Source organism: Nicotiana attenuata, chromosome 6 (genome assembly GCF_001879085.1).
Source record: "Nicotiana attenuata strain UT chromosome 6, NIATTr2, whole genome shotgun sequence".
In the NCBI taxonomy this organism is placed as follows: domain Eukaryota; kingdom Viridiplantae; phylum Streptophyta; class Magnoliopsida; order Solanales; family Solanaceae; genus Nicotiana; species Nicotiana attenuata.
The window spans coordinates 35,344,143-35,369,091 of NC_031994.1; the positions used below are offsets into that span (position 1 = coordinate 35,344,143).

A 24,949-nucleotide genomic window follows, 5' to 3' on the forward strand; every position below is an offset into this window, starting at 1 on the left:
TACTAAATGGATATGGGTTGTGGTTTGATAGTTGGTCTGGCTTGCCTAGTAATGGGATAGGCGCCATCACGACCGGTATTTGGGGTCGTGAAAAGTTGGTATCAGAGCCTAGGTTACATAGGTCTCGCGAGTCATGAGCCGATTTAGTAGAGTCTCGCGGATCGATACGGACATGTCTGTATTTATCCTCGAGAGGCTGCAGAACCTTTAGGAAACTTCGCATTCTTGAAATTCTTATCGTGCGAGTTTGTTGATCCGAGTACTAAACTTCTGTTGTTCTATTCTCTCAAAGATGGTGAGGACACGCGCTATTGGACAGGGTGGACGACCACCAGTGCCACCAGCTGCGGCCACTAGAGGCCGAGGATGCAGTCGTGGTCGCGGTAGGAGCAGAGCAGCGGGGGCAGCACCTGCAGATCCACCAGCTGCCCCAATTCAGGACCAGGTCCCAGTTGTGGACGCTGCATCAGCACCAGTTCAGGCACCAACTGCGCCTATTGTGATCCCAGACCTTCAGGAGGCTCTAGCTCAGATATTATCAGTGTGTACCGGTTTGGCTCAGGCGGTCTCAGCTACTACGGCCGCAGCTACTTCACAGACCGGGGGAGGGATTCAGACCCCCGTTGCTCGCACCCATGATCAGCTTGTGCAGGGACTACAGACACCGGGGGCACCTCCAGCCCAGCCGATTGCACCAGCTCAGGAGTTTGTAGTACCAATGATGCCGGATGATGAGCAACGTCGACTTGAGAGGTTTGGTAGGATCCAGTCTCCGACATTCAGCGGTGCAGAGGGCGAGGATGCCCAGGGATTTTTGGATAAGTGCCAGAGGATGCTTCGTACAACAGGGATTCTAGAGACCAGTGGTGTGGCATTTACCACCTTTCAGTTTTTCGGGGCTGCCTTCACTTGGTGGGAGGCGTATGAGAGGCGTAGGCCTGCTGGAGCAGCGCCCCTTANGATTTGATGTTGTTTGAGGTGTTTTGACTATTTGGAACAAGTTTGAATAAGGTATTGGGTTATGTTTGTGCTTTTGGTTGAGGTCCCGGGGGCCTCGGGGTGATTTCGGGTGGTTATCGGAAGAGTTGAAGTGCAACTGCAGCTGCAGATTTTTCTGCTTCTGGTATTTCCGCACCTGCGGAAATGGGACCGCAGGTGCGATGCCGCAGGTGCGAGGTAACAAGCTGCAGATGCGAGAAGGCGGCTGGCGAGCAGTTTCCGCAGAAGCGGTTGAGGTGGCCGCATCTGCGAAGCCGCAGATGCGGAATCATTGTCACAGATGCGATTTTGGGGACTTAAGTGAATTTCCACAGAAGCAGATGAATTGACCGCATATGCGGTACCGCAGAAGCGGGTTTTGGACCGCAGATGCGGAAAGGCCTGGGCAGAATGTATATATTTCATACTTCGCGATTTTTGAAGGGTTTAACCATTTTTGAACTCAGAATTGGGAGCTTTGGGCGATTTTGAGGAGAGAAATCAAAGAGACTTCGTTGAGGTAAGGATTTTGGACTTAAAACACATTTCTATGGTAGAATTTCATGAACTAAGGCTGTAATTAGAAGGATTAAAGGGATAAAAATAGAGGTTTAGGGCTTGAGTTTAAGAGGCCTTTAATGGGGGATTTGAGGGGTCTTTTGGACTCCGATTTTGGTGTTCCTTATATGCATAGACTCGCGGGGAGGCAAGGAACCCGTTGATGTAAAAATTTCTGAGTTTCGAGAAGTGGACCCGGGGCTCGGGTTTTGCTAATTTCGGGATTTTTGGTATTTTTCGATTGTTTTCGCTTGGGCTTTGTTCCCTTAGCATATTGTGACGTATTCGTTCTGATTTTGACTAGATTCGACGCGAGTAGAGGCCGATTTGAGAGGCAAAGGCATCGCGGAGTAGCATTTTCACCGGTTTGAGGTAAGTAACCATTGTAAATTTGGAATTGAGGGTACAAACCCCGGCATTTGACTCGATTTGATAAATGCGGTGACGCACATGCTAGGTGACGAGCGTGTGAGCGTGCACCGGTAGGGACTGTGACTTGGTCCGTCCCGTAGCGACTATTAAGCCGCGTATTTTATTTGGAAATGATATATTATTCTGTATTTTGGATCCTTATACTGTATTATGGGCTTTATGCCATGTTTGGGCCTCGTGCCGATCTGTGGCAACCCTTAGGGGCATTTTAACTATTTTCCTCACTTTACTTGTTAAAAGCATAGCCTCAGTCCTGTTTTACCTGTTAAATGTTTAAAACTGGTTTTATCATTCTACTCCTACTGTGAGGACTGTTTGGGCTGAGTTCCCTAATTTCTGTTGTGATGCCCGAAAGGCTGTGAGGCTAATGACTGAGAGAGGTTGAGAACCTTATGGTAAGGATATTATATGTATATTGGATCGGGCTGCACGCCGCAGCGGTACTTATATGGATCGGGCTGCTATATATATATATATATATATATATATATATATATATATATATATATATATATATATATATATATATATGTTGTGGATCGGGCTGCACGCTGCAGCGATACTTATATGGATCGGGCTGCACGCCGCATCGATATGACGCTTGGGCTGTAGGAGCCCCTCCGGAGTCTGCACACCCCCAGTGAGCGTAGTCGACTATATATATACATGGATCGGGCTGCGCGCCGCAGCGGTTACTATGATTTATATTATTATGAGTTAATACTGAGCCGAGTGCTAGTAGTGAACATTGTGTGACTAGAGTTGAGCCACGTGTGATTGATAGGCTGCCCGAGGGGCTATGTTTTGAGTGATTTCTTGCCCAAGGGGCCCTGTTATGATATTTTCTACTGTTTTCACTCTTCTTATAAATAAGTCTCGGTTGGATGTATTGTCAAGTTACTGATTTCAAGTTTTTAACTGAAAACGATGAATTTATGACAGAACTGGTTTTAGAGTTATATGATTGAACTGCTCGTCACTGCTTTCAGTCCATTATTTACTTTAGTTACTTATTGAGTTGGCGTACTCACGTTACTCCCTGCACCTTGTGTGCAGATTCAGGTGCCCGAGCGGCCGAGTGAGAGCTTTCAGCTGTTTTCTAGCATTTGTCGGGGATTTCGAGGTAGCTGCATGGCGTTCGCAGTCCTGATTTCTCCCTTCTATCTTATTTCTGTTCCGCATTTCCAAACTATCTATATAGTAGGTTGTTCAGACTTGTATTAGAAGCTCTAGACTCGTGACACCAGATCAGTGTGGGCTGTGTAGTTTCTATGTCTTGTTGATTTCCGCATATCTTTCTTGTTGTTTTAAACCCTTATTATGATAATTGGTAATTAAACCGTGTTAGCAAATGACTTATTAAATGGATATGGGTTGTAGTTTGATAGTTGGTCTGGCTTGCCCAGTAATGGGATATGCGCCATCACGGCCGGTATTTGGGGTCGTGACATCGTGTGTTATGTTTTGAAGTCAAGTGAGTTGTGGAACAAAAGTTGGCAAAGGTCATCACAAGTCACATTCATAATGTGATGAAAATTAGGTCATATGTAGATAAGCTTTTCTCCCAATATACATGGAATTACGGGATGATCAGCCGATCAAATTGAAGATCTGCGATTCTAGTTTCTAACGCATTAAACTGCTTGTCGATACACATCGGAGTAGAGAGATGTTAGTATTTTTGCGAGACTACGCATGCAGCTCCCTATGGGACCCACTTAGGCGGTTGAGATATCTTGATATAAATGTGACGCCTACAGCCCCATTTTAACTCATTCGTTTTCACTCTCTTCAGACCCTGGACACCTAAAAACTTTCTCTCAAAGTTCACTCCTGATCCAAGACCTAAACCAAGGGCAAACAACACAAATCAAGTGTCGGAAATCCGGTGGCGTTAGTGTGTTTCTTGTTCTTCTTGTGGTTGCTGATTTTGGTATGGTTCCAGCTCGAGTGGGATTTTTTTAATGTGTTTTACGTTCTGTAAAATACTCCCCCAAGGTTTTCATATCAACCCTAGGATATTTAAAGTCTTCCAAAGTGATTCTAGTACCGCGAAACCTGAATTGATTGCTAGTTTCACTTCCTTGTTCTTGTGGCTGCGTTGGAAGGATATTTTGTGGTGAAGTAAGCTCAAATTGGAGTTTTTCTATCTGGTTAAAGGTATGGAACCTCTTACTTTACATGTATTTAAGCTTATCCAAATTGCGGCTAAGTCGTTGAAGCTGGAACTTGTGATATATCTATTGAAAGGCTTATTAGTAATATTGTTGATTGGTGGACTGTTTTTGGAGGGTTAATATGATTATTATTGATGTTGTTTGGGCTGTTTGGTGGCTTTTAGTAACTTATGGGATGTAGTAAAAATCGTGGAGGTGCTTTGCGTTTTCTTGTAGAATATTGGTTTCGAAATATGAGAGTCAACGCTTATATGATGACAATGAAGTCGGTTTACTCATTGTAGACGTAAGAAGATCATATTGAGCTTGGTTGACGATTGGAGAGAAGATTTATGTTAAGGCACTTCCTTCTTTCTTTTGGCATGATCTACAGTGATATAAACATAAAGGATATGCTATTTCGTAACGGATCTACTCCTAGCAACTAATGTTGTTCTTTCCTTATAAAGTTATTCTAAGCAAGTATGTATGATCCTTGAATCCTATTGAGGTTCATATTGATGGTATGGATGTCCATAATGTTAATTGAAGGTGCGACGACCGCACGCCACTCCAAAAGGTTTAGAACGTGATTCCATGAGTCTAGCATGCATTATATATATGTATTTATTTTACTCTGCTGACCCGCACTATAGTCGGCCGGGTACGACACCTATTATGCAACCACTAATCAGTTGGGTTTACCGAGCTCCACGTGACCGGGTACAATTCTACCTAGCCTTGTGATGGCCGGGTACGTTATTATCGAGTCCTCTTCGAGGCCGGGTACGATATCGTGATGATGGCCACAGAGGCATGTGTTTTTAAAAGTATATATATATATGCATCATGTTACAAGTTGTATCTTCTTTATCTCTATTTATATTACCGTTCTTATTTATGCTTTCCTGCCTTACATAATCGGTACTTTATTCGTACTGGCGTCCCTTTTGCCTGGGAACGCTGCATTTCATGCCCGCATGTCCCGATAGACATGTTGACAGTCTTCCTAGTTGGCTATCAGCTCAGTAGAAGGTGTTGGCGCACTCTACTTGCTCTGGAGTTGCCTATTTGGTCTGTATACTTTAAACATATAATGATTGGTATGGAGGGGCCCTGTCCTGGCCTTTATTACGTTTATGTACTCTTAAAGGCTTTTATACAGATGTCTTGTTTATGGATACTTGTATGGCCTTGTCAGTCTATGCTTTGAGTTTACAAACCATCATGTCGGCCTTATAGGCCCGTATGTCACATGTATAAGTTTGTATATCATGTTAGGTCGTCATATATCGAGTATTTTCTCATATTTTATTTTGGTTATCTCATGGTGGGCTTTCCGAATCATTTACGCATGATAGTATGATAAGAAAGATACATTACGTTGGTACTCTATTGAGTAAGGCACTGGGTGCCCGTCGTGGCCCTGTGATTTGGGGCGTGACAGTGGTCATTGTTTAAATTCCGCCAATTTTGAGAACAATCAGCTAAGACCAGTTTCTTGTGGGGCCATTCCTGTCCCGGCATTTGACATCAACGTCTAGTAACACAACAAAAAGATTTAGTAGCTCTGCTTTTACCGTTAAAAATGGAGACATTATCGTTAAGAAAGAGAACCAAAATGTCAAATACCTTAACGACCAAGATTGACTACATGCTGGGATATGACTAATAGCCCGTTTGGTCAAGCTGCAAAAATCAGCTTATTTTGAGAAGTGCTTTTTTTAAAAAAATACTTTTCTCAAAAGTACTTTTGGTGAGAGGCAGTTTATGTTTGGCTAATTAGTTTGAAAAGCACTTCTGAGCAGCAATTAATGTTTGGCCAAGCTTTAAAAAACTGCTTCTAAATGTATTTTTCTCAAAAGTGCTTCTCAAAAAAGTGCTTTTGGAGAGAAGCTATTTTTTTCTGCTTCTCCTCAAAAACACTTTTTTTCCTTCCAAAAGCTTGGCCAAACACCTCAATTTTTTGCCAAAAGTGCTTTTGGCAAAAAAAAAAAAAAAAGCACTTTTGACCAAAAAGAAGCTTGGCCAAACAGGCTATAAGTTGCCCGGATTTAATCACGAGATCTATCCCAAGGAGTAATGGTGGATTTACCTTGCCTCAATCGGTGGCAAAGAGATATTAGTTGGTCGAGTTTTTTTTTTTTTTAAATTAAATATGTACGTTTGAATAATAAGCAAAACTAAAATGTTGGTATAAATATTAGAAAAAACCTCTTGATTAAAACTTATTTACAAAATCAAATGGATGATGAGCGCCTTATAAAGAAAATGAAGTATTTAGTAATATTTCTAATAGGCTATCATGAATACGTTTCCAAAATTGAAAATGCTTGAAGGGGGGTTGTAGTAATGTACTTGAATGGGTATTTTATTGATATGAGTTAAATTGTGTTTTTTCTAATAAGATGCCATATACTGATTTATTCATTTGTTCGCCTCTTCAAATAACCTGCTTGATGCCTTGTTCCACTGGGATGAGGAAACAAAAACCTGTCTTGCACTCGAGGAAACTGGTTTTCTGACCTTGCATCGTTATGATTCTGATAAGGAAGTGACACAAACTCAATGACCCAGCGAAAATTCATTCAGACCTCTCATCTCTTGTATATTGGGTAGTAAGAAGGATGTTTTATTGGGGCAACCCCTTTAAAAAGATATGAAGCAAGTTGTGAGAGGATGTGATATCTGTAAAATGAATTGTAAAGGCGACCATGTAGCTTATCTTGGCTTAGCCCTTATCTGTTCTGCGACGAGCGAGGGCTCAAGTCAGCATGAATTTTGTGTTGAGGCATTACCCAAATCAAAGGGAAGATACTCCACCACTTTGAAAATTGTCCCAGCTAATAGAAAAGAGCTTCTTTCCGCATGGAGAATGACGCTGACATATGTAGATGATTCACTCTACATTTTCGTTAGTTACATGCTAAGGTTGAATAACTCGGTTATATGCTAAGGTTAAGTTACTCTGTACACTGAATCACGTCATTGAGGCAAATCAAAAAGTTTAAGAAAGAGGTAGCTGCAGTTTTTGAGGAATAAACAGAACCTTACTGCGGAAGGGGAGCCTTGACGTAACTGGTAAAGTTGTTGCCATGTGACCAGGAGGTCACGGATTAAGGGTAAGGTTGCGTACAATAGATCTATATGGTCCAGCCCTTCCACGGACCCCGCGCATAGCAGGAGCTTAGTGCACTGGGGCTACCCATTTTAAACAGAACCTCACTGCACGAGTGAGTGTGTGTATGAGAGAGAAGGAAATATACTTTCGAGTGTGTGTGTGAGGGAGAGAGATTGATTTCCGAGTTAAGGAGCCGAAAATTGATCAGGGAGGCTCCAAGTTTTGCAAACAGAGCTTCTGGAGAGGTCAGTGGCTGCCTCTCCCCAACCCTTGGCTTCTCCTCGTGCGATGCTGCTACTACTTCAACCATCCCTTCTGGAAAAGCCTTTTCCAAAATCATACTGTTAATCAATTTTTTTGTGAGACTTTCTTATACAGTTCATTCGACTTTTTTGATTGTTCTGACACTGGAAATTAATAAAAGAAAATTGCAAATTCGAGGTAAATAAATCTAAGAAACTAATATACGTTTCTGTTCATGGAAGTTCTAATACACATGCCAACATAGTGGGGCTCCTAAGAACTGTAACCCCCAACATAAGGTCTCAGAGTATTGCGTACCATTGTCTTTCGGGGAAGATCGTTGATAGCTTTTCAGCTTAGAATTTTGAGAACAAGGATTTGCTTCTTGTTGGCTATGACACAAATTGCCACGACCCCTGTTTGAATTTACAACCATCACAGATATCAGTTGTCTTGTTCACTGCACTGGTTTTCCTGAATTTCATATCCCTTCTTCAACGCCTTTGTTTGCCCTTATGATTGTGCTGAGAACAAAGTACTGAGAGATGGTAGGATTATGTATAATTATCGTTAGAATAGCTCTATATGGAGGTGATGTCAGAAAGCCACGGATCATGGGAGGTGGATGGGGGAGAAAAGGAGGCCAGAAATGTAAACAAGAAACATCTGCGACTTGCAAATACTTCTTTCTTTTATAACCGAGAAATCACTTTGAGAGTTAGTTGGCACAACTCCCGGTGGTCCACCTGATTTTTAGATAACTCCAACTTGCGGATACTTTAGCACAAAAATAGAAAATGCTTCTACAGGGCATCTATAAATAACAATTAGACGGAAACTTAAATGTTATTGATTTCCTTAAAACGCATCGCCATTTATAGATCATAGTATTCTTCCACGTAAGTATGCATATATATGATTCAAAAGCGAACACAGCAGTGAGTGCATCTAATTAAAGATTTGATAAATGCAAAGAGAAACAATTTACAAGAATTGCGAAGGCTACGAGGAAGGTGCAGTCATGTATGATGACTGTTCTAATAAATAAGGAGTATACAAAAGACTAATATTCACAAAATTTCCCACAGCCTTTGGCCATAAAAATGATAACTACCCCCTTGAATACAAAACGGGAAATAATACATGGGATGATCTACGGGGATAAAATCAAAATAGGAATCCCTCAGTGAGCCGGTGAAACAAGGGGCTTTTACGAAAGTGAATTACGTAACATCAAAAGGAAAAAAGGAAAAGGATAAAATCCTGTACACGTACCTCTATATATGTCCCTACCTTCCTGAGGCTCTAGGGCGACAATAATATACAGAACCCAAAATTTAAGCAGACGTCCCTCTAGTATAGCTAAACTTTGAAAATTCACCAACTTGCATAAGGTGATGCCCTCAGGGACAACGAGCTTCATCTGAAACATAAAATAAACAAGAATTAGCAAGTTCTGCCAGGTATTACCACCATGTTCTGCCACTTCACCAATATCATCATTCAACAACCAAAACTATCTTAACCAAAAAAGTAGGGGAGGTGATCAATTGAAAGCTGCATCAAAGCATGTCTTTACATTTAAACTCAGTGAATGGGGGTGAGCCCTTGCGGCTGTATCCCCATTGGAAGAACCTTTTTCTAAAGCATTTCAAGTAGTTCATTCCTCATCATTGGATACCAAGACTACCAATAGAACTCCAATGCAAGTCAATTGACTTCAGTACATATTAACATAAAAGAATGTCTTACCTGTACACCGCTGTTTCCCAGGCATGCTGACCCATTCAGGGACTGATTAGCCAAAAAGGAATTATCCTTTATCTGTTGAAGGTGGTTTAATCCAGTCTACAGTCATTGGGCCTAGCAAACGAACTGCTATTCCCTGCTTGCAGAATCTGAGCCTGTTCTTGTGAATGTTGCAATGGTGAAAGCTGCTGCTGCAACTGTGGCTGGGTCACTGAGGAAGGAGGTTGCAACTGGGAGGATTTTTGCTGCCAGTTGAAACTATCAGGCCCTGTTAGAGCCAAGTTGCCCGAAGATTGTCTTTGGCTTACCCCTTGGCTGATTTGAGGCACCGACTCACTGCCAGCAGAATTTGTTGGTGGAGTCCCAATTGAATCACACAATGGTTCTGTACCCTTCCAATGATTAGCACTCAGAGTTGAAACATCTGCGACATTAGTTGCATCATTGACGTCCTGAGGCATTGAGGTGATTGCACCTATCTCAGAAGTTTTGCACATAGGGTGTTGTTCAGCTTGAGGTTCACCAGCTTGCAACTTCTTTGATTGATCTGAATTTACTACATGGTTCTGCTGCAATACCCGTTGTACAGTTGCTTGGCTTTGATTCATCAATTTCGGCTGTGGCTGCACCTGTGGTTGTTCATGCACCAATCCTTGGTGGTTGGATGAACCCGTGACTGAGGATGGAACAGATTGCTGAGATGAAATAGTATCAGAGGGAGCCAATGAGCCAGGACCTTGATTGCTATTATCCTGATTATGCATCTGCTGCTGAAGATGCTTGGTAGATGGAACTAGTTGGCCAGAGTAAATCTTAGGTTGGGGCTGACTTGAAGAATGAGGTGCCACAGCTTGCTTTGCAAGCTGGACAGGGCTGTGTGCTGTACCAGAATATAGTCCATGACCTTGCATCAAGTGAGTGGCTTGCTCACCTTTCTCAGCAGATTGATTTGTTTGATTGTTCGAAAGCCCATTCAGTAGAGAGGGATCTATCTGCAAGTTCTGGTGCATCATCATGTTCCCTCTGCCAACTCCCTTCAACAATTTAGCTTGTTGTTGAGATTGTGACTGCTGACGCTGTGGAGGATGGTGCCTGCCTGCTTGTTGAAGCTGCTGCTGCCCTATCTGACGTTGCCTTTGCTTGCTCATCTGAGTAGTTACAGTGCTGCCCCCAGTTTGAGCAGTCCGTGCAAGCCCATGATTTGGCAATGCGTGATGTTGCGGCATTGGGGTCATTGAGGCGGGGGACGTCAAAGGAGAAAGTGATACCGGCGGAGAAGAAGATTGTGATGTGGTCTTGGGACTATTTTGCAAAGAAGCTGAAATAGGAAGTTGGGGCTGCGAATGTGAAAATTGTTGTTGTTGCACCAGTCGCTGCTGCAGGTGCCTCTCTTTAGCTAATCGAAGTGCATAAGCTTGTTGCTGTGAGTTGGTGGCATGATTAGCCCCTTGAAGATGAGGACGATGAGGGCTAAGCATAGGTGGCTGATGTGATTGCCGATGATGAAGTGGATACGATGTGACGGGAGAGGCAGACTGGTTGGGGAAAGAGGAACTTAACCCACCAAATGGAGAGACCACTTGACTGTTTCCTTGAAGCTCAGGAACCATCATTTGCCTCTGAACTTCCTGATTCTGTGGAGGCTGTAAGAGAAGGATACCGGGACCGTGTCATTGAATTAAACATGTAAGGAATATACAAGATACCGCAGAATTGAAAATTAGATGTTCATAACATGCTCCTATATATCAGCAACCACAAAAAGAGCAGAAAATGATGCAGAAACTAGCGTCAAGTAACAACATAACAGCCAAACACGGAAGGAGTTGCTAGACAAAGTATACAAGCTTGGAATGCATCAAAATTGCAGATTGGAAAGTTAGATGACCATAACTGACTCTTATACATCAGCAATCACAAAGAAGTAGAATATGATGCAGAAACAAGCGACGAGTAACAACTTAAAAATTGTGGAAGTGCATAATCTTCACAGGACACTCAAAGTCTATCCCTTCAGTATAGAAAAGTGCATCTACTCTCCTAACGAAGTCGGGAAATCTTATATCTGAATGCAATTCATTGAAAGCTAAACAATCTTTATCTTTGCAGGTTGTCTTTTCTGGATTTCGCTATAGCTGTGATTTTGTAAGCATTCAGTACATCTTCTATCCATTAACTAGAAATAAATAAATGCTCATCGTTCAGACACTTCTAATTGATGACATGCTTTACACGTCAAAATTTGCAAGTTTGCCTAATTGAACTGTTAGGTTCACATGTTCTCCTACCAAGATCATGTGGACTCTACTCTCTAAGAGCAAAGTGACAACAGACCGGATTGTAACAAAGTCTTACAGGTTACAGTTAAAAGATATATCTATCTATCTATCTATCTATCTATCTATCTATATATATATATTACAGAGAGAGAGAGAGAGAGAGAGAGAGAGAGAGAGAGGAAGATGGTTGTAACAAAATAGCAGAGAGCTATTTAAATCGTCTCACGAGGTACTAGCAATCCTTTGGATCGACTCAACAAGGAAAGTTTTCCGTATACCAACTTCACCAATGGACCGAATGAGAGCAACAAAAGAGAAGCAATCAAAACCCAGCAGCTAACTAACCCGAATCATGTGCGAACCATCGTGAGGTCTCATCATTGAGTTCACCTGATTAGAGCTCACTCCAGAATGCATATTCACAGTGTTTGGCATTGCTCCCATCCCGGAGGAAAGCATGCTTCCAGAATTCAACATAGGCGATGATGCAACTCCTTGAAACCCAGGCCTTGCCATTGGAATACCTCTATTGATCCCACACATCATGCCCGTACTATTGCCACTGGAAAGTATACGAGCACCACCACGATCAGTGGCTGCAAGAACTCCAGGAGCAGCTATATTGGATTGCATATTTCTCATTTGATTATACTGCTGAAGTCTCTGCTGTTCATCAACTGGAAGAGATGCAGATCTAGGAACAACATATCTACCATCCCTGGGAGCAAAATTACCCAAATTGGAACATGACGAGAACAAGCCAAAACATTATTTTAAGCATAACCCATTCATTACCTAACAGATGCATTGAGAGGACTTGATGGAAAATTGTTTCCGCTAATCATATTGGACGACCCATGGACTGCGGAGTTTGCACCAGACGCTGGGAGCACTGAGTTTAATGCACACTGACTTGAGATAGATAATTCACTTGGGTGCGGACCTTGGCATCCAACAGAAATATAGTCTGGACTCGAAGGCGCATCACATAGGTCCAAAGGTCTTCATATAACAAGCAGAATGAACCAGTAAAGGAAAAGAATTATTAAGAGTTAGCCAAGCTTTAGTAACAACCGAACTTGAGAAGTGTCCAACTCTTACTAAGCATTGCAGAAAGACTTACGTAAAAATAGGGCCTCCGTTCAGATTATTTGTACAATGTTTGGAAAGAACATGTGTGTGAGAATCATGTGGTTGCTGGAGTTGTCTCGGATCATGTTTATAACCCTAAATTGAAACAGGAATGTATACATCAACTTGGAGCTCGGATGTATAAAAGCAAACAAACAGAGAATAAATTCCTGCTTTGCACACATAAAAAACTTTTAAAATGAATTTCAAACATATGAATTCTCACGGATCACATTTGGGGTCAATGCAAGTTGGGGTCCACCATATGAATTCTTACGGATCAAGTTCTCCATTTAAATTCATCTCATGCCAACATTATACAAAATAAAACAAAAATAAAAAGGACTAAAGTTCTATCTATCTCCTACTGGAATAAGAATCTCTAATAGGACTAAATTCATCGCAAACCAACATTATAAAAAATAAAATAAAACTGAAAAGTATTTTCTACTGGAATAAGAATCTCTAATAGGGCCAAAAGACTCCTAGAAAGCACAAGACCTAAAGCAAACATATTAACATGACTAATATATATTCTCAATTAATTGGTATCGCCTATAATAAATCTTTTTCTTTCAAAGTGTCCATCTTTTGCTAAGCATGCATTGATTCCAAGAGATTGTAGATCTTCCGAGACAATTTCCTTCCATGAGATGGGTCTATCTCGTTCCTTTTTAACACCTTCACTCACCATGGTTTTACACTTAAGGATCAGTGCATCTGGCAAAATCAGCTTAGTTTAAAAAATGCTTCCTACTAAAAGTGCTTCTTAAGAAAGTGGTATCAGTTTGTTTAGTTAAATCATTTGAAAAGTGCTTTTCTCGGTTTTTTTGAATTTGGCCAACATTTCAAAAAATGTTCAAGTTTCAAATCACAAAAAACGTATGCATATAAGTTGTCACCTATTTATCAATTAGCAAGAAGGCTCACAAAAATTGGTCAGACTTATTTCTGTTAATAAATTAACGTTAAATTTAATAAGATATGAGCATCATTTAAAAGATTAACATTATATAAATAGATAAAGAGCCTGCAGATTATGATTTATAATTTCTAATATAGTTTAACAATTGTTAAATATAATTTCTTAATGGAATATGTTTACCAAACAAGTAGAGAAGCAAATCCAAACCACAAATAACTTAAAAATTACAACAAAATAGAAGAAGGAAAGATTCGACTAAAGAATATTAGTGGTACTCCCATAATAATCTGTCAAAGAAATAGAGTAAAATGTATGTTGAATATTTTAATTGGCTGAAATAAACAAAACCTTATAGTTTTCTTTAAATCAAATCCTACTACCGACAACGTACATAATCTCCTATTTTTAAATATTCTCACTTTAATCATTTCTCTCGCTTACTGTTAATATAACATAGCTAAATTAACAATATTAAATTTAAGGGATAATTATGAAACCTAGAAAGTTACAGGTATTAATTGATAAATATGAATTTTTGATATGGATATTCTTGTCCCCAAAAAAATAAAAAGCCCTTAATTTTTGTGGAGAAGTTACTTTTTTCAGCTTCTGCTTAAAAGCTAAAAGAACAACTTCTGCTACTATTCAAACCCAATTACTTATTCACAAAAAGCTTGGCCAAACAGGCTATTAGTTAGGGAAGGGTCGGTTTCCTGCACTTAACAGCTTGGATTCCCATGGTACCAGGAAAAGTATGTTTTTTACTTGGTTGGCAGTAAGGGGAGGACCACTCACACTTGAAGATTTGAGAAAGAGGGTTGCATGTCAATTGGTGTATTATGTGCAAAAAGAATCTGAAGACGTGGATCATCTCTTGCATTGCCAGGCGAGTTGATGAGAGAACTTTAAGATGGTTGGGACTACAATGGACAATGTCAAACACAATGACTAAGGCCCCCTATTCAGTTGGGCCTTTGAAAGGAAGAGAAGACGAAGGGCATGGGATGTGCCCCACTAACACTCATGTGGGTGTCATCGAAGGAGAGTAATGGGAGAATATCCATGAAAAACACTAAGTGATTTCTTCCCATCCGCTTAAGCCTGTACTTGTGCTAGTACCCGATACCTGTGCTGGTAGGAGGTATTGAGACCTAATGGAATAATTGAGACGCGCGCAAGCTGGCCGAACACCACTAGGAGAATTGTGAAGGAATAGAAAATGACTACATACATCAAGGAATAGTCTCTCATTTCTAGAATTGTTTTTTGGTATACACATGATGTTCTGATTTGCAAAGAAGTTTGGGTGTTTTTTCTTTAAGGATCATATTATTTGATAGGTTCTCTACCTTTTGGTATACTGCTGATATGAGGGAGAGTTTTCCATCATTCATAAATTATTTACCTTATAAAAAGATCAAGCTAGGTGTTTGGTTTCATTAGATGTCTCAAAGTGCACTCTTACATTTTGTGGATGTCTGGGACATTAGTAAACCCATATTACTACAAGGACTTAACAATTCTGACCCATCAGGTGTTGTAGCTCTATTGTTTTGAGCAATGCATTGCAGAAAATTTAATCCCCTTTTGGTCCTAGTATGATAGAAGCCGAATGGCCGCCCCAATTACCAAAGACACCTCCTATAGTAATTTCATCAACACGTAATGAACATGAGGGAAGAAAATAAAGTTGTTATATGTATATACTAAGCAGGCAGATAACAAACCAGCAAATTGCAGTTCAACGACCACAAATTAGCGGCTCTCACACTCTAATATGGCGAAGAAGCTAGACAAATTTTATGGAGAAATACTAATGCAAGTATATACCTGATTCTTCCGTAAAAGATATTTCTGCCCAATCAAGATCATTTTCTCAAAATGAGATCTAAGTGTATCCTCTTCCATTGGCCCCTGCAAACGCTGAAACAGTTGCCTAGCACTTCCCTGAATGATGTTTAGCATGTTCATTCAAATTACAGAAAAAGGGCAAAGAAGTTTTAACATCAAAGTACTAGAGTAAGCAAAAGCAATCCTGAACCTTGGGAATGCCAGGTAATGTTGAAGGATAAGGTTGAGAAGATCCTGAATCATCAGCACTATCAGCACCATCACCACTACTTCTGTCCATCAGTATTTTGTGTCGTTCTTTGCATTCTTTTGGCTTGCGGTAGATACACTGTATTTACTCAAGACATTCTTTAGGAGCAAGCAGTGAAAAGATAAGGTAAAAGAAAATTTAGAAAAGAAAACTAGCAAGCAGTAAAGAAAGTGTAAATATAGGGAAGATCTAAAATCATCTACTGTAGTCTGGCTAAAAGATGCTAAGAAACCTCATGACTATGCTCACCTTGAATTGTAAAGTACTGTTGAAAGCATCACTTACAAGCTCCCAGTTTGGACCCATGTCATGCACCAGGACCACTAGTGCCTAAAATTTGAAGTCAAATCCATTTATACACCTCATGCCAGAAGAACTACAATGAAAAAGGAAACAGAAGTAGGTACATGATTATCAGATAAAAAAGAAACCAACCTGGTCCTCGAATAGTGACCATGGACTTCCTGAACCTGGTTGTCCAGCGGACATCTGCATGAGATTGTAACAAACAAATTCATTCTTTTAGTGGATAGATCGTCAGATAATCATTCTTACAAATAAAAGCAAATTTGAAATAAAACAACATATTCTAGCATAAATAAGCACCTTCAACGTTTTGGCTCTCCTACCCTGGTCCCTACCACTAAGCATTCTCATAAGTTTATTTGGGTTGGACATGTTACTCATCTGGGAAGCCACTGGAGATGGGACAAATCCACCACCAGCACCTATATTTTCAAAAGAATTTTCAAGTGATTGCCTCATCATCTTTGGCTTCTTTGTGATATGTTGACCGACTAAACCTTCAAAAGAGAGAGTGCCGTTATACAAGAGAATATTTAGTATCAAACGCTAAAACTGATGCAAAGTTAGTAAAAGCCGTACCATTACTACCATTAGAATCAAGTTGATGGCTCTCCAATCTCTTTCGGGAAAAGTCCCTCTGAAACCAAACAAATTATAAACAATCACAAAATTGTTACAGAAATGTGTGCGCGCGCAAGAGATCCGGTTATCAAGGTACAACAGCATTGCCATTCTTAAAACCGTCAAAAGGATGATAGTACATACTTCTCCAACATGCTGTAGATTGAGTCATCAACAGCACAGAAGCATCTGTTGCATATAACTTGGATTTTGCTAAAGCAAGATCATTGCATATTCACATACTTCAACAGCAAGATCAACAAAGAACATGAAGTTTTTTCCCCTCCCCAAGAAAAAGGAAATTAAATGAAAATAACCACATAAGCAAAGAGATATATCAATGCCCAGTAAATAATCAAGAAATCATAGTTGTTTCAAGCTTCCAGAGACTGGCAGGAAAAGAGAACAAGACCAAAAGATCAAGACAAAAACTTCTGTAAAGTAGCGTCCAATACTAACAGGAAAAAAACTAACTAATAAATCGAGCCGCTATGTGAAAAAAAGAGAGAATAATTTGACAAGCTATTGAGAAACACCTATAAGTGGATTGCTTCCCTAACTGAGCTCCAATTGGGAAGTGCAAAAGCTTTACGGTAAACTGCAGTCAGATTCACAGTGAATAAGAAAAAGGAAATCACCTGCTCGTTTTGAAAATTAGAATCAGCCGGCCATCGCTGTTCATATGCGGAACCCTGCATCAATGAGAATGCAGTCATCAAGAAAACCGAACACTGAGATGCTTCTAAACCAAAAAAAGTTTACTGAGGATATAGCAACTTATCAAGTACCAGAATCTTTGATTTTTTCTTCTTTTTAGGTTTTGAAACTTCACTGGAGTCAAATGGTAAATGCTTTTCGAAATCGCCAACTGACTCAACGTCCAAACTATTTGGCATATGTGATCCCCCATGCAAAGTACTCTGATCACCCTGAAATGAACTTGTATCACCACTTGAAGCATCAGTTTTGATTGGCAACTGAGCACATCCAGATGTTGTTGCACTGTAAGGACTAAGAACTCTTTGCCTAGAAGCAGTACGCATACGCTTTGTTGGAATAGACACATTAAGATTGCTTGCTGGCCGTTTGCCCAGTTGCATAGATTGATGAGTACCAAGTTTGTTTTCCGCACGTTGTGTAAATGGTACATCAGTGCGAACATCATATGATCTTCCATTATATGCCTTTATGAGGATCTTCCTTTTCTTCTGGGAAAATCTTGACAATTTGTTACCTTCAATGGCAACAGATATGTCATATGGACTTGTCTCTCCTTCATCCTCTTCAAATGCATAGTCTTGAGATCCAAAGTCTGCTTAGAGATACAGCAAGAAATGTGACCAACTAGAAAGAACAGTACCAGGAGGCAACAAACTCCCAACAACATAAAATATAAAAAGAGAACAGAAAAAGAAAGGAAACCTGGAACTGTATTGCATGCAGATGTCTCCACCTCTTCATGCATACCAAATTTCTGAAATTTCAAATAATGGACTAGCATCAACAAGTGGGATTAGAACACAAAAACATACTGCTAAAGCCAACAAGGACGGTGTTGGCTACAAGGTCGGACTGAATATATCTGAAATGCAACTCTTTCTATTTCCTTTATCAGTCAAAAGCACCTGGCATGTTGATGTCTATTGTTGTGTAAAAACAAATAAGAACAAGCAATATATCAATCATGAAATTAAAAGTACGGCAGCACCTGTACGTAATTTTTTTATAAAGTAATAAATTTCATTAAAGAAAGGGCAAAAGTGTGCCCGAAGTATACCAAAAAGTAGAAGGCCTCATAAAAAAGGCAGCACCAATATGTAGTTTTAGATACTTCCCCTGTACCGAATAATTTGTCCTACTTTCTATTCAGGATTATGGCAAAATTGACTAAGGAAACTTACTCCATGCACAATTCAATACTTCCCAATATTCTAATCGGAAAAAAAGTGCTACAGGCCCACTTTCAAACTAGGAATTATTCAAACAGTTGAAAGAACAGCTTACACTTTGGACGGCATACTGTTCAAATTTATAATAACATTCTTTACATAAGAAGTATATGCAGAATGCTCAAGAAAATAACTTGGTTCCAAAAACAAATTACATCGAAAGAACAACTTCTCCCATTAACTAACGACCTAAGTAACACAATCATCATATGTTATAAATTCCATGTTAAGGAAGTGCTCCATAGGAGGAAAACTCCAAACTGTACATTCTTTTCTTCCCCAAAATCCATTTATTATTTAGTATTTATCCCCTTAGGCAGCAAAAGAAAAAAGCCAATAAAAAGGATGAATATTAAAAGTTAAACCTAAGAGAATAAAAGAACACCAATTAAGGACAATTAGACACAATTCAGAGTACCCGAGAACACTGCACTTGTAACAAATGTCAATTAAGTTATTACATTCACTTCCTGACTAGACCTTGAATAAATTCAAGTTAGAGTTCTATTAGGATCTCATAATACTTTTATCTAGGGCAAGGTCAACCAACTGTGTTGGATGAAACCAGCAATTTGCAACTCGACAAGTCAGAACATGCAAAATCAAGCATTGGCGAAATAGTGATTCTCGATATATTACCGCATAGTGCAGCACATGAGATTCGATGGACTTTCTGTAGGCATCCATTGCTCCAAGAGAGACAGCATAGAAGAGGTTCTCCTGCATGAAGGCATGAGGATCACTTAGAAGGATTTACCTTTTGCTGAATAAAAAACATAAACAAACAAAAGAGCAACAAGTATCACCCCAGAAAATGAAATAGGTAAGCATTCAAAAGATCCCCAAAAATATGTTCACTGAGAAAAATTTAAAGACCAGAGATCAGAAGACAGTGACGCTCAAAGATATATACTTCTCTGAAATGATCTTCCTGGGGCGCATCAATGATTCCAGCATCAGACACCCTCTCTGGAGTCACTGGAGCTTCAGCAAGGCTTTGTGGAACATCAGAGTCATTGTATTTCAGAAATCTCATGGCATATTCCCTAATAGCAAGGGCATGATCCTTTCTAAAGATCGGCATCTCCAGTTTTTTGCTTTTCCCCTGCCAGGATCATCACAAACTACGAATTAAGGGACAAAGACCTCCGCTCCAGCCTTTCATTGGAAGCAAGTACACAGGGAAAAGCAGAAGTTAATTGGAATTAGTAGCTTCTGAAGCATTGTCATTTGTTCTAATGGTTGCCCTATTTAATTATTACCAGCAAAACTTAAAACTTTTCTGGTAGAGAACAACCATTATACTTTTCCCAACTTTAATTTGATTGCGTTGAGATCACATACATCAAGGCAGCTCTTCAACTCAACCAGCTTATGTATATACAAGTTCAAGTTAGTACATTCTCTTAGAAATATTTGCTGCTTACCCAATGCTTATGTGAGAAATGAATCACATAACTGATAATTCTTGGTTCAATCATACAATGTAGCTCATACAATGCAATGGAAAATTGCTGCAAACGCTGTCTAGTCTAATAAAAGAGCTCATTAATTTCACTGTTGGAATACAAGAGTATATACATATATATATGTATGTATGTATCAAGCAATTGCATGAAAATAACTTTTAACTTTTAACCATTGGTTTCACCCTTCTATCCCCATATAAATTTAGAGGGGGGCCTTTGATCAGATAATGATACAAGCCTCTATCTGCATATAGAAGAACTACAATAAAAAAGTAAATGAGCATACATACACACACATAAATACACATATGTGTGAGCTTCTGTGTCTATGTATGTGTGCGTATCAGATCAGCATAGTGTATCACTTATTCCATACCCAGATATTCATTTACAAAAGAAAGGGGTTATGGCACTCCATAAACCAACAGGCAGATAAACCCATGCCAACTGCCAATGGACAAAAGAATTGCTCAACCAGGGAAGAAAAAAAAACCAGGGCATGATTAGTTACCCCTTCATAGAAAACTTGTTTTTCAACAAAGGAAAAGCAAAAACATAACAAAAAAGAAATACTACTTCATATCTATATACCTCAATAGACTGCCAGAAACCCATGACAGCTTTGGCCATAATATGAGCTACCTTTTTTAGCTCCCAACTACTATGTTGTTCTTGGAATCGTGACCGCGCGGTAAAAGCCACTCGGTGACACATTTGAGCAGCTGTAGTCATTTTCCAAAGACGTTCCTACATGATGAGAGACTTTTAAATAAGTGGCTAAGTTTGGAGAAACAGACTGAACAAATTTCCAGAACCTAAATGAAAATTTAATCATGTTTCAACCATTCGGTTATGGAACTCATTAAAAAACTACTATTCAAAAATGAAAGTGGCTCTAATTGAAAACAAAGATCCAGAACCTTAATGAAAATTCAATCAAGTTTTGACCATTCAGTTCGGCATTAAAAAAAGCTATTAGAAAAGCAAAAATGAAAATGGCTCTAATGGCAAGGGTCAATTAAGTCACACCTGAGCAAAATCATTTGCCAGCCAAACCATTTCCTCAAGTACATAATCCCAGTGGGATTTGCGACGATTCTCCACTGGAAAGGTCACTGCAGATAACTCTGCAATCCTTTTACGTTTCGCCTGTTTGTTATATTACACATTAGATCTTTACAGCCAAATAACGAACTCATAGCAAGATTTTTACAAGCCCAGCCAGAAGAAGATGTGAATTAGTTTTAAAGATTAAAGCAAAAACCTCTATAATCTGTGCCTCTTTCAAGATTGAGTCTTCATCACCCCTGGTAGCAAGTTTAAAGTTGATCCCAGATGCTTGTGCCTCAGGGGAAAGATTTGAAACTCCATGTGGTGATACATGCTGAGAAGGCTCAGGTATTCTGGACTCAACTGAAGCCTGACGTCCAATAATACAAGCATTTCCTTTTTGGCGGTTGGAACTATCACTTGTATTTGTACTGGGTGTTTCTGACGGAGATGGGCCAACTGCTTCCACTACGGTGGTAATATTATCTTTTACCTCACAAAGCAAATTAGGTTCACTGCTAACAAATTCTTCCTGTGATGTATCGAGAAAATAATTTTGGTGCTTTTTGGGGCCAGAATTGCATACTTCAGTGGTCAAACCACAACCGTCACCAGCTTTCACCTCTTTCTGTTCTTTAAGATTGCTTTCGATAATGGGTGTTCCCTCTGGCACCGACAGTTGTTCCTTCAAGCCACCTTTGGAGTCCAAGTTTTTTGGGTTCATAATCATTTCACTATCATTATTTTGATCTAAAGTATGAGTAGTCCGGGTGCAAGAAGATTCTGAATCTAAACCCTTTGTGCCCAATGCTGCATCACTGCTTTGAGCATCATTATGTATGCTTTTCTGGTCACTCTTCCCACAACTGAAACCATTTATTTGGCTGGAACTAGCTTGCTTCCCAAGTCCTGCTGCAGCTGTACACGACTGACCTTCCTGGCCAGCAGAACCTACCCCTTCTTCTCCCAGTGACGATGGAGGCCTCTCAGGACCTTCCTGAATAGACATTTCCTTAACACCTGTGAGTGAGTTCTGATCATGTTGGTTATCCAGCAAATCTCTGGAAGCACTAGCTTCAGGAATGCCACCTGCCAGATCATCTGTCTTCAAGTAAGTAGTTGAATCTGCAGCTTTAACACCATCTACTTCAGAATCCAGCAGGTTATCAGAAGCCAGAGTCTTCACAGGCACTGCAAAGTTCAAAGAAGAGTTCTGGTCTTTTGGATTTTCTCCATCAGAAACCAGTCCTTTCACATCTTTAGATAAATGTTGTGAAGGCAAGGATGTGCCATGACCACGAGCTAGAATTACATCAGTAGAACTTGATCTAGTGTCATCCCCATTAGGCCGGGGCCTGTATCTTCGCTTGTAAGCTTTTCTAGGGACACCAAAAGCAGCAGAATCACCCAATTCGTTTGCATTTCGACTTCTATCTAACTTAAATGAATGCTCTGATGGAGTAAGATTGCTCCTACCGGGGTGTCTAGAAGACCTATCACCTTCAGTGTATTCATTTTCACCATCAAATAGCATGAGATTGTCAGCACTGTTGGGTTCACAAAGTTGAGGAGCCCCGAGTCGACCACTACTTTCAACTGAGTCTCCATGAGGTGAAGCAGTAATTGCAAAACTACCTTTTGCTTCACTAGAACGCAGAGAAGAAAATTAGGCAAGCATAATAAGGATTAGAAAACCAACAGAACTCTGAGAAATTACCTGGTCACAAGCTGATCGGGAGGTTGATCTGTCAGAGAAGTAGACTGAACACTAAGTGAAGCAGCATTCCCGAATTTGAAATCCAGCGGATCACCACCCTGCAATAAGTAGAATCAAGTCCTGCCAAAAAATGCAAGCGGATAATTTCTGAAAGTCTAATAATAACTGGTCCAACCAACATACTTTCTCAAGAAATTCTAATTCTCTTCTCTTTTCCTCTAGGAAACAATACTCCTGCCTGTTAACAACAACAAATCTCACTGTAAGTATAGAGGAAGTACTGAAATCATTAAATTCCATATAGGCAGGACAAGGAAGTGAAGCAGCACACTAGCATTACCTAAGCTCAGCTTGAACCTCCTCAATTGCTGATCTCTGCGGAGAAGTTATGTTACCAATACCAACTCCACCTTCAAGAACTCCTCCCATTGAATCAACCTCGGCATTGACTACGGGATCAGATTCCGCACCACATCCATGCACTCCCGCCTTAAAAGCTACAGGGTGTTCCCTCCATCAGCACAAGCCTCGATCAAATTCCTGAAGACAAGAAAACGCTTAGACATCATGCAGGAACTGAAAAACCAACAAAAGTAGTAACAACTGATATTAGTACATAGATGGTTATCAAAAATAACAGATATTAGTACATGGATATCAGAAGATGTATACCCCTTGTTTGGATATGGGTAATGACTTGTTAAAAAGTATCTTTTGTAGCATACATACAAGAATTCAGTTTATTACCTTTTGTACTTCTACGAACTTAGGACACTATCTGGTTGCAGCCTCAATCACGTTCCTCTCTATCTTGAATAAATGCAAAAGAAAAAAGAAAATTAACCCTGCTTCGTAAACAGTCTACTACGGGTAGAAGTGAAACATATAACTGCAGAAAAAGGAATATGGCACAAGAGAATCCAGGTCACTTTCCAAAAGAAAGCAACTTCACAAGTATGATCTTCGGGATTCAGTTATGTTGGAAACAAGAAAATATATGTTGCCAAGGTAACATCCCTAGATACAGAACCATCAGACACATATTACTGGCTAGATGAACAGTTACTTTGAAGAGGAAGATAGTGGCATTAGTATACCTTATCAGGGCCTCTATAGAAGATACCGGAAAAATATATAGGCCTCGATAAACTATGTTAATACCTCTTAATACTTTACTTACTTATAGGTTTAAAGTGGGGCAAGACAGACTCCACCAACTGGTCTGCAAATGTAAGAAACTACGTAAATATGGACCAATGCTGGGGGAGAGAATTGCACTGCCTCAGATCCCTTTCTCACCTCGCCTTGCTTTCTAGAAAATTTTCAAGATCTACCAGGCTCTAAATTAAAGTTCTTATGCTAGTTACTAAGCAAAAACTGTACTGATCGAGTAAGCTCCTACTGGAGGATCCACATTGATCTTTCCTCTTAGGCAATTGTAGATGGTTTCATCATGTAACAGCGAGCGTACAATAGAAAAGACAAAATTTTCCCTTCAACATCCATAATATCCATGGGGACTCTTTGTACAAATTAACGGTACACAAGAGGAAAGAGTTCACATTGGAGCATAAGCTGCTTGGAGAAAAAACACATCTAAATCTAAACAGCAATGTAGCAAAAATGGGTAAGTTACTGCCCATGCACTCTGTCAATGGTTGTCCTTTTCATATTTTGATTATATGTATCCAAGATAAAATGAATATCCCATGTTACACTGCAAGTGCCTTCGTGTGAGTGTAATTGTTCGTAGCCTATACTCATCCATTAAGTATAGTATGTGAACCATTCATCTATCAGAAACTAACAACTCGGTCTCTAGAATGTAGCTATCCAAAAAAAAAGTTCATTGCACCAAAGGGTGTGGCCTAGTGGTCGGAGTGGGTGAGAACCATGAGGTTTCAAGTTGAAATTCCAACGGAGGCAAAAACACTAGGTGATTTCTTCTCATCTGTTCAAGTCTTGATGGACAAAATTACCCGGTACCTGTTGCTGGTGGAAGGTATCCCTTGGAATTAGTTGAGGTGCGTGCAAGCTGGCCCGGACACCATGGTTATAAAAGGAAAAGGTTCATGCATGATTGCATGTCAACTCAGTTGTTCGCACGACTAGGCAACACAAACAAAATTCAAATATTAAAGATGCCTGAAAGGGGGGGGGGGGG

The 24,949-nt window shown here is 40.0% G+C and overlaps 1 protein-coding gene across 5 annotated transcripts in view; it reads right to left on the minus strand.

Annotated features, from left to right (window-relative positions):
- Positions 8,428-24,949, minus strand: part of LOC109226825 (chromatin modification-related protein EAF1 B-like) — a 17,292-nt gene continuing 770 nt past the window's right edge. The window contains exons 2-24 of one of the 5 annotated variants that reach the window (XM_019391694.1): positions 23,533-23,591; positions 23,126-23,325; positions 22,969-23,023; positions 22,786-22,883; positions 21,283-22,714; positions 21,048-21,167; positions 20,610-20,765; positions 19,463-19,654; positions 19,189-19,269; positions 18,023-18,074; positions 17,389-17,912; positions 17,239-17,292; positions 16,559-16,616; positions 16,280-16,476; positions 16,109-16,162; positions 15,923-16,003; positions 15,614-15,751; positions 15,403-15,519; positions 12,640-12,743; positions 12,312-12,518; positions 11,862-12,234; positions 9,241-10,880; positions 8,428-8,911 (exon numbers count right to left, since the gene is read on the minus strand). In XM_019391694.1, the coding sequence (XP_019247239.1) occupies positions 9,327-10,880; positions 11,862-12,234; positions 12,312-12,518; positions 12,640-12,743; positions 15,403-15,519; positions 15,614-15,751; positions 15,923-16,003; positions 16,109-16,162; positions 16,280-16,476; positions 16,559-16,616; positions 17,239-17,292; positions 17,389-17,912; positions 18,023-18,074; positions 19,189-19,269; positions 19,463-19,654; positions 20,610-20,765; positions 21,048-21,167; positions 21,283-22,714; positions 22,786-22,883; positions 22,969-23,023; positions 23,126-23,214 (5,736 nt within the window). In that variant the 5' untranslated portion in view covers positions 23,215-23,325; positions 23,533-23,591 and the 3' untranslated portion in view covers positions 8,428-8,911; positions 9,241-9,326. Of the gene's footprint in view, positions 8,912-9,240; positions 10,881-11,861; positions 12,235-12,311; positions 12,519-12,639; positions 12,744-15,402; positions 15,520-15,613; positions 15,752-15,922; positions 16,004-16,108; positions 16,163-16,279; positions 16,477-16,558; positions 16,617-17,238; positions 17,293-17,388; positions 17,913-18,022; positions 18,075-19,188; positions 19,270-19,462; positions 19,655-20,609; positions 20,766-21,047; positions 21,168-21,282; positions 22,715-22,785; positions 22,884-22,968; positions 23,024-23,125; positions 23,326-23,532; positions 23,596-24,949 lie in introns of all 5 variants that reach the window. The other 4 variants (XM_019391696.1, XM_019391697.1, XM_019391693.1 and 1 more) reach the window with 4 other exon arrangements.